This window comes from Zootoca vivipara, chromosome 2, assembly GCF_963506605.1.
Source record: "Zootoca vivipara chromosome 2, rZooViv1.1, whole genome shotgun sequence".
NCBI classification, from domain to species: Eukaryota; Metazoa; Chordata; class Lepidosauria; order Squamata; family Lacertidae; genus Zootoca; species Zootoca vivipara.
In genome coordinates this window covers 91,852,296-91,861,585 of record NC_083277.1, presented here as the reverse complement: position 1 = coordinate 91,861,585, position 9,290 = coordinate 91,852,296, and the positions used below count along the sequence as shown (strand labels likewise).

Genomic DNA, 9,290 nt, shown 5'->3' with positions numbered 1-9,290 from the left:
AGAGTTGTAGTTTAGCAACATCTGGGGGTGGAAGAGGCTAGCTGCCCTTGATGTAGGCAACATTCCCTTCTCTTAAGTAAATGGGAAGTGGTTGGGTGGCATAGGCTGAGGCCAAAGGGATGTTTAATCCAACAACACGCGGAGGGGACCACATAGGCTACCTGTGGCATGAATGACAAAAAGTGGGAGGGGAGCATGGAGTGCCACCTCTTTTTACGGCTTCGGAGGGTTTGTGTCTCCGCTGAACACATGGAGAGCAATAACAGCTCCTTGCAGACTAACAGGAAACAGCCTTAATGAAAAGCATTCATGTCCTGGATTACTCCCTTCAAACGACCCCCAAACCTTTCCACTATAGACGCCAGTCTCTATGTTTCATATTAAGAAAAATTAGCAAGGTTTCCAGCCTAATAATAAAGCCTACTAATCCATTTTCCGGCTTGCTTTCAATAGGCTCTTTTAAGATGCAGCAGATAATGCTTTTGAGGTCATTCCACTTAAAGCAATTTGTTTTGACTATACAACACAGACCATTCGTTTATTGTTCACAAAAGAAATCTCAAGCATACGGACTGATCCAGATATGGGCATAAACTGTCTGCAACAAAACAGCAAACCCATAAACCCTTTCACTTTCTGGAGGAGCTCACATTAAAATGAATTTTTAAAATGTTTTTTAATGAGTGGTTTAGGAATTGAATGACTCACACATATTAATCTCAATACAGTAATGCTTTAAGATGTTTATGACGATGTTTTAAAAACCCATGCAGTATTCTATTCCTGTTGCTGCTAATGCTGCTGACAACAAACACAACACTCAAGGCATCAGTGACTTATCTTATCTGTAGTGGGGGGGGTTGAATATTGTGTCTGATTTAAAGATAGGTAAGCTGAGTGCTACGTAAGTGATAGGTATGCTGATAGGTAAGCTCAGTAGTGATGTATGGAAGTGAGAGCTGGACCATAAAGAAGGCTGATCGCTGAAGAATTGGTGCTTTTAAATTATGGTGCTGGAGGAGAGTCTTGAGAGTCCCATGGACTGCAAGAAGATCAAACCTATCCATTCTGAAGGAAATCAGCCCTGAGTGCTCACTGGAAGGACAGATCCTGAAGCTGAGGCTCCAATACTTTGGCCACCTCATGAGAAGAGAACTCCCTGGAAAAGACCCTGATGTTGGGAAACAAGGAGAAGGGGATGACAGAGAACAAGATGGTTGGACAGTGTTCTCGAAGCTACGAACATGAGTTTGACCAAGCTGACGGAGGCAGTGGGAGACAGGCGTGCCTGGCGTGCTCTGGTCCATGGGGTCATGAAGAGTCGGACTAAACGACGAAACAACAACAACAACAAGCTGAGTGCAAAAGATTGCAATCTGACACATATTTACTGGGGGGTAAGGTTGTATTCACCCAGAAACAAGTCCCATTGAAACCACCATACTAACTTCTGAGTTTGCCTAAGATTGGAAAATCCTACTTTCACTTGACTTCTGAGTAAACATCCTTAGCTTCAGGCTACAGATTATGTATGGTACTTGATAGCAATAACAGGGTAAAATGGTGTTTGTGGATTTGGCAGGAGAGGAGATTAGAAGTGGTGTGCACACCTTAGATCAGGGCACCACTTGGACTGCCTAAGCAAGCCTGCTGGTATTCAGATACTGAAGATGATACTGTCTTGCTGCCATAGTTGAAGTACAATCCAATGGCCAATCTGCTTGACTTGTGGTAGAGTGTTGGCAAAAGTGGGACTCTTTCCTTCACGGGCAGCAAAATGCCTTAGGCCAGCCTTGGAGTTGGAAGAGAAACCATGAATTCAAATTCAATTAAAAATTAGGGCTGGCACTTGAGGAAAAAGAAAGAAATCTTTAGGCTATGTTCACACTCCTATTTACTGTGCACTCATTGCATTTCCAACGCTGGGTTTCTAATCCGTGTTCAGACTACATTATCCAAAATGCACATGTAACCCGGACTTTGTTACAAGATGCTAGTCGGATGCCTGGTTTCGCAAAGCAGCTTCTCACTGATTGGAGTAAAGACGTTCCTGCTCCATCAATGGAAGTGACTGAGTGTGGCAGAAGGATGTTCCAACTCAGGGGCGTAGTGCTGTCCACAAGGACCTCCGCCCCGCAAGTGTGGATGCAGCATGCTAACCCCTCGCCACTGCTGGGCAGGAGCAGGGCACAGAGATGCTCTTCACCCTCTGTGCATGGGGTGGGTGGGAGTGGGGTGGGGTGCAGAAGGTAAAGAACACCACCCTCTGTGCTCACACAGGGGACTCGTGAACCGGGTGCATGAAGGGGGGCACCTGGTTCATGCCCCCCAAGATTCTGGGGGCCACAACCCCGCTGGCAACCCACGCTGTGCTACTGGTCAAGCTTCATATACAGACACACCAGTGGAGGATGGTGGTCCTCAGGACTGGAGGGGCAGAAGGAAGGGAGGTCAACAGGAGATTGACAGAGCCAAATGATTCTGCTTTTGTCCACATTCATCTCCCTCTTGAGTTCTACCAAGGCAACACTGAGACTAAGGAGGATAAGGTTGAAAGCTGGGGCCACTCCTAGCTTGGTTGTCCTAAGGCAGGCAGGAGGGGGGCTGGCTGAAGACACACTGATCTTGGTGGGGCAGTGCCCCACTTGTCCTAATGCCTCCACTGCTCTCCACTGCTACTCAGGGGAAGCCCCCTAACCACAACATTTCTTTTCAAATGCTATATATTTTAATTCATGCTTAAACTGTCTTAAACCAGTTAAAGAGAATATGATCTCTACAAAAGCAGATTTATACCCAAACAAATAATAATGCACTGTTCCTTCCAAGACCTGGTCAACAGTGGAAATGTTATCTGTGAAACTGATGCCAGAGGTCCATTTCTCCTTTGTATGATTTCTATATTTTCTTACACCATGTGGCTGCTGTTTCCTCTGCTGTCGCTTGACTCTGTGCCCAGCTCAACCAGCTTTTGGGCTTAGCAGATGGCACTGTGGGAAGATGAGGTGACTAGCTACAGTGACTGGTATGTACCTTGTCTTGTGTCATCTGATGAGAGTCACGGGTGCAAAACCCAAGACACTCTCTGTGTCTTTTGCATCAAGCTGTCACACATGAGCAGTGCAGAAGTTTGGTGCTTCACATTCAGAAGGTTAGCAGTTGTTGAAACCAGAGGCCTCTGGAAAACCCACAAGACCTCATGAGGGCAATAGGATTCAGGATTCATAGGTATAATGTCTCTGATTCATCTTCAAACAGATTTCTCTCATCCACAGCTCTAGAATGTATTGACTCATGTAGAAGAGTGGATTTCAGCTGATCCAGGTTTTGGAGAAGTTGCACATGTATGATTCTACGAACTGCATCTCACATTTGTGGGTTTCTTTTCATTTATTGCAATGGAAGCAAGATAAGGCTCCTTACAGGTCAAGGGGGTTTAAGGAGTTCTTGGAGCATGGATTCCTATTGTGTAATTTTAACTAGGTGGCCCTCAGACAGTCTTCTCTCTTTTTTGGCGAGGATGGGTATAAGAATGTCTATTTCACAAAGCTCGCACGATGCTTAGAAAAGAAAACTCAAGATCTCAGAAGAATTTGTCTGGCCTTGAGCACTGAGTGCCTTGAATTGGGGAAGAAGGAAATATTTGCTGCTCAGTCTCTGCAAAATATCTCCAGCTGGACCTGCTTTGCAAATCCAGGCTCTTCAGGCAGAAAGATCTTAAATGAACGGCTGAGGTTTGAACATCTCTCTGCTTCTTTGGTCTCCATTTCAAGGAGACTTTCAGACTGGAACCAAATATTGCACAGTTTGTGCTGCGTTCCCGGAGCTGTTCAGGTTTCCAGCTGATGAACTGTTCCCAATAATCTCTGGTATTCGTGGAAAACAGGGTAGGGGAGCCACAGAACTATGCTGTCACCCAGTAGGTGAGAAGGTGATTGAATATGGGTGGGTCGAGCACAAAAAGGTGGCTGTGAATTAATCCCTCCTGACTTCAGGCAATAAGAAAGCTAGGAAACAGTGTGTGGTATGACCGGAGAGTTAATCATACCACCAAACTACAGTAATGAGCCCCGGGGCACTTCCGTTGGATGAATAACTAGCTGAGAAAGAGTGACTGCGGTTCGCACACACAACTGAAATGAGGCCCCGTTAAGTCTGAGAAGGCAATTAAGCCTCCTCGAAATGAACTGTACTAATGTTTGTCTTTTGTTTATGCCTTGAATTTGACAAGGGGCGGTGGTGGAAATGCCTACAAGGGGAGGTGGGGGTGTACTGTTTCATTTTGGATGGATGACTCATCCTATAAACATCTGGATAGCTTGAAATATCCATTCAAAAATTATTACCTGTCCATCACTCGGATACACGTGTCTCTGGTCCCCTTCATCTTAAAACCAAGAAGTAATAAAACACAGAGCTCTCCCCCCCCCTTTTCTTTTCTTTTGCAGAGTGTCTTAATCTTTAGCAAATGCTCAGGTTTTCCTGCTTTGACACAAGGCAGGCGGGCAACAGGCTAATAGAACTGCCAACTTCCTCTCTCTCTCCAGCTTCTGCGACTTTGACAATGGGTGCGACTGGAAGAAATTCAGCAGGCAATGCCTTCCCCATCACTGCATCTCCATGCTGGGGAAAGCTTAACCAAATCAGGTTTCTGTTTATCATGAAACTGTTATAAACACAGGAGCCCTGATAGGGTGGGAAAGTGGGCAACTACTTTCTATGAAATGTTTCGGAAGAGAAAGACTGTATTCCATGTTGTGTGGTATCTAAAGAAGGAAAGGTCTACACAATGAGGTTCCTGGCAAAGTCCCTGGCAAGGAAGTCAACTAAGCACCATTATACCCATTGCAGGCTAGATTCTGCTCCCTTGACAACAGTTATTTGCATAAAAATTGCTGCTTGAACATATTCTTCTATGCCAAGGATGGGGAACCTGTGACTCTCCTGATATTGTTGGATCCCCAGCTTCCATCACCGACCATGGCCAATCTTATCTTATCATCTTATCATCTTATCTCATCCTAATGTTGCATCTATAACCCACCTTCTTCTTGAAGGAGCTCAAAGTGGCATACATGGCTCCCCCACCCTCATTTAATCCCCACAACAACCCTGTGAGGTAGGTTAGGCTGAGAGGAAGTGACTGGCTTCCTGAGGGAGCGGGGATTCCAACCCTGATCTCCCAGGTCCTAGTACGACACTCTGACCACTACACCACACTGGCCAATGGTTTGGGATGATGGGAGTTGTAGTCCAGCAACATCTGGAAGACAGCAAGTTCCCCATCACTGTCCAATCCCTATCCCATCAGTGCTCACCACAGCTTCCATTTCCAGTGAATGACCAGATAATGTGGAAAGGATGGCAGAGTTGTAGCCCGCTGGTAGAGCATCTGAGGTCCCAGGTCCCAGGGATGGCTGGGAGGGACCCTTGTCTGAAATCCTGGAGAGCTGCTGCCCATCAATTCAGAGTAGACAACATTGAGCAAGATAGACCAAGGGTCTGACTTGGTGTAAGAGAGTTCCCTTTGTTCCTGCTCCTTTCATAGCTGTGTAGAGCTGTTTTTTTCATGACAGATTTGGTGGAGGAGAGGGAGGGAAGAGATCATAAGCTGCACTCATTGCAATTGCCTCTTCACAGCTAGTAATGCTATAGGAGTGCTTCCTCCTTTGCATCTGGCCGCCTTAGTCATGAATAGAGCTGAGGCAATTTGGAAACGTTAGGTACCAAAGCCCTGCCGTCCTTGACAGTTCAGATACTGAGCAGCGATATTTTTTAGAAGTCATGTGGAGTTTAACAAGCTAGCTCCACATCATGTGACACGGGGGACAACAATGGGAAGAGACTATTGCCCTCACATCCTACTTGTGGACTTCCCAAGAGGTATCTGGTTGTGGGAAACAAGATGGCGAACTAGATAAATTGTAGTCTGATGAAGCGGGTCTGCTCTTGTGTTCTGACATGTGTAACTTAGGTCTGAAATGTATGGTGCTCACAAATTGGCCCTTCCTGTTGGGAAACTGAATGCTGGCTGCCCAAGCAAATATAGCCTCAGAGGGCTACAAAGTGCAAGGACACTCACTATTCTCTCTCTCTCTCTCTCTCTCTCTCTCTCTCTCTCTCTCTGTTTGTTTTTGGCAGTGGTGGAAAGGCCAACTCCCTACACCAACGTGATCATGCCGAGTTTGTTTGGCATCATTTGCTTCCTCGGCATCGTCGGGAACCTCATTGTGATCTACACCATTATCAAGAAGAAGAAGCTGAGGTGCAAACAGACAGTGCCCGACATCTTCATCTTCAACCTCTCAATTGTGGACCTGCTTTTCCTGCTGGGTATGCCTTTCCTCATCCACCAACTCCTTGGCAACGGGGCCTGGTATTTTGGAGCTCCTTTATGCACCATCATCACCGCTCTGGACACCAACAGCCAGATCACCAGCACCAACATCCTGACAGTCATGACCTTAGACCGTTACCTGGCCACTGTCTATCCTCTGAAGTCCACTTATGTCCGGACGCCATGTGTGGCAGCCTTAGTGATTGGCCTGGTGTGGCTCCTCTCTCTCCTGACTATCATCCCAGTGTGGATGTACGCGGGGCTGATGCCTCTAGAGGATGGAAGTGTCCGCTGCGCCCTTTTGCTTCCCAACCCTGAGACGGATATCTACTGGTTCACCATCTACCAGTTCATGCTCGCTTTTGCCATCCCACTGTTCATCATCTGCGTGGTCTACTTTAAGATCCTCCAGCATATGGCTACCACTGTGGTGCCCTTGCCCCAGAGGAGCCTCCGGGTACGTACCAAGAAGGTCACCCGAATGGCAGTTGCCATCTGCTCTGCCTTCTTCATTTGCTGGGCGCCCTTCTACATCCTTCAACTGGTGCATCTCGGAATAGACACCCCTTCCGTGGCCTTCTTCTATGCCTACAACTTTGCCATCAGCTTGGGCTACGCCAACAGCTGCCTCAACCCCTTCCTCTACATTGCCCTGAGCGAAACCTTCAAGCGCCAGTTCATGGTGGCCATTCGTCCGGCCAAGGAGCAGTTCCGGGTCAACAACAACAACAACAGCACAACGGAAGCCAGCGTGTGTCTGAAGCTTGCCCCAGAATCCACCCAGCAAACTCAGTTTCTGGAGGACTTTTCTCCACACTCGCTGCCTGTGACGGTTGCCATTCACTGAGGACTCCATTAGTCCTGCAGCTACGAGACTACAAAAAGCTTTTCCTTCACAATGCTGCAAGGTATGGTGGGCAGGTGGACTGATTGGGGCCAGTATTGTCACTGGGCAAGCTGAGGGGCTGATGGGGGCCTTCCGTGTAGGTGAGTCTCTTTTGATTCTTGGTGAGAGATTGCCAGTAACTGCAAGAGTACACAGGGAAGGCTGAAAAAGCAACCACCCCAGTTTGCAAGAAACCTAGGGATGAGTCAGAAGAAGTCATGATGATGAAGCCAAAGTGATCAGTTGAACAGCAAACGGACAAGGGTATACAAATAGTATGAAAGCCTGGGGGATGACAACTTCCTGCCCTCAATGGAGCCGAGTAACTTCTGTCTAATGTAGGATAACCAGCAGAAAAAAAATACACTGGCCATAACCAGTTATTAAGCAAAGAGTCAAGGAAGTGGCGATTCATTTTCTGTGTCCATGGCAGTATGAATCACAAACAAATAAAGCCCCATCTCCTGCATTGTAATGCCTCATACAATGGCCATTGTCAAGAGAAGTGCCAAGAAAGACTTGGGTGGACCTAAGGAAGGATCACAGCTTGCTCAATGATAGAGTAAGGAAAGGCATTAAGGACCTGTCAGTAATTCCTGGAGTCACTCACTGAAGCAGATAAATAGCAGCAGGCTTCAACTTCAGAGTCTTCTTAAGAGTCATTCAGTCATGTGACCACTGGAGGCTGCTCCTGAATCTCAACAGGGTTGGGGATGCAGTTATGGGGAAATCTCAGCCTCTTGGTTTCTCCCTTTGACATGGCTGCTGCAGAGCTTCTGACCACAAAAAGTGGGGCAATCCTGCCAGTGGTGTAGTGATGGGGTGGGGTGGGGGCACGCTGCCCCAGGTGGCAGGCTGGGCGGGGGGCAGCAGGCTGGGCGGAGCTGACCACATCCATCACCTTCAAGGAGAAGCCCCGATGCAAGCGAGACTGTCTCACTCCGCGGCTTGCTCGTGGGGTTTGCTGCGCCGCTGCTTCATATACCTCCTGTGTGCGCATGCGTTGTGTGTCACAACACGCAATGCATGCGCGCGACGGATACCCCACCCCCCGGCAGGGTGCTTTCGGGTTTGCTGCCCCGGGCAGCCAGGCGGCTAGCTATGCCGCTGAATCCTGCTCTTTGCTGCATATACTAATAAAGGAGTGTTGCCACTTCTATGTAGAAGGGATGGATAACTTTCCAGCATTAGGGCTGTTGTACCTTGAACAGTCAAAAGGGAGAAGACCCCAAGTGCTTCAACAGATGCCCTTGTTTTGTCACAGCGCTGAACGACTTTAATTGTTCCTGGCAAAATCCCCTCACTGTCTGTGTAACTATTATGCTGTCTCTGCATCGTCCCAACACAAACCTTCACCTATGGTTCTGTGATGAGTAGAAAGACAATGAAATTCAGCTAAGCTCTTCTCCTTTACAAAGGTTTAACAGCTTCTTGAAGTCAAGCTGGGGCCTATTGAATAAAAATACGGTAACAACAAACCCTCTGCATTTGGTGTGGATAAAAGTGACAAAGAAAGGGGTCTTTTGGGGAGGTGGCATCAGAAAGAATGATTGCATGCATCTGACTAACATTGCCAATTTTTCATCCAGCTTCTGGAGCTGTGTGTATGTTTCGAAAGAGCTCAAGGTTGTTCAGAAATTGGCAGGTGAAGTTTTTCAGTGTGTGGAGGAGCTCATTTTATAAGGTGCTGGTGGCTGCAGATCAAGTAGCCATTAAAAGTACAGGAACAGCAGCTGGTTGGGAAAAGTGGCAATCCCATGCCCGAGATCCACAAGCTACAAGGATGCTGGAGACTACAGTACTAGTCCAATTGGAAGTTCAATCCTAACCATGTCTATAGGCACAAGCCAGGAAGCCAGAGGTGGGTGCCCCTTTCCCAGTGCTCCCCATCATTCATCGTTTTATTCCCTTTCTATTACCCTGTTTCTCATATTTTAAGACATACCCATAAAATAAGCCATAGCAGGATTTTTAAGCATTCAAGGAATATAAGCCATACCCCGAAAATAAGACATAGTGATAGGCGCAGCAGCAATGCTGGCCGCGGCAGGAGGAGGAGGAAAAAAA

The 9,290-nt window shown here is 47.3% G+C and overlaps 1 protein-coding gene across 1 annotated transcript; it reads left to right on the top strand.

Moving 5' to 3' along the window:
- Positions 1-6,152: 6,152 nt before the first annotated feature.
- On the top strand, positions 6,153-7,184 carry LOC118081498 (melanin-concentrating hormone receptor 1-like). The gene has a single exon (XM_035107990.1). The coding sequence runs from the start codon at positions 6,177-6,179 to the stop codon at positions 7,182-7,184; it is 1,008 nt and encodes a 335-aa protein (XP_034963881.1). The 5' UTR covers positions 6,153-6,176.
- The last annotated feature ends 2,106 nt before the right edge of the window (positions 7,185-9,290 follow it).

Excerpts from the sequence above, each read along its gene's own strand:
- LOC118081498 (XM_035107990.1), top strand. The coding sequence starts at position 6,177 with ATGCCGAGTTTGTTTGGCATCATTTGCTTCCTCGGCATCGTCGGGAAC.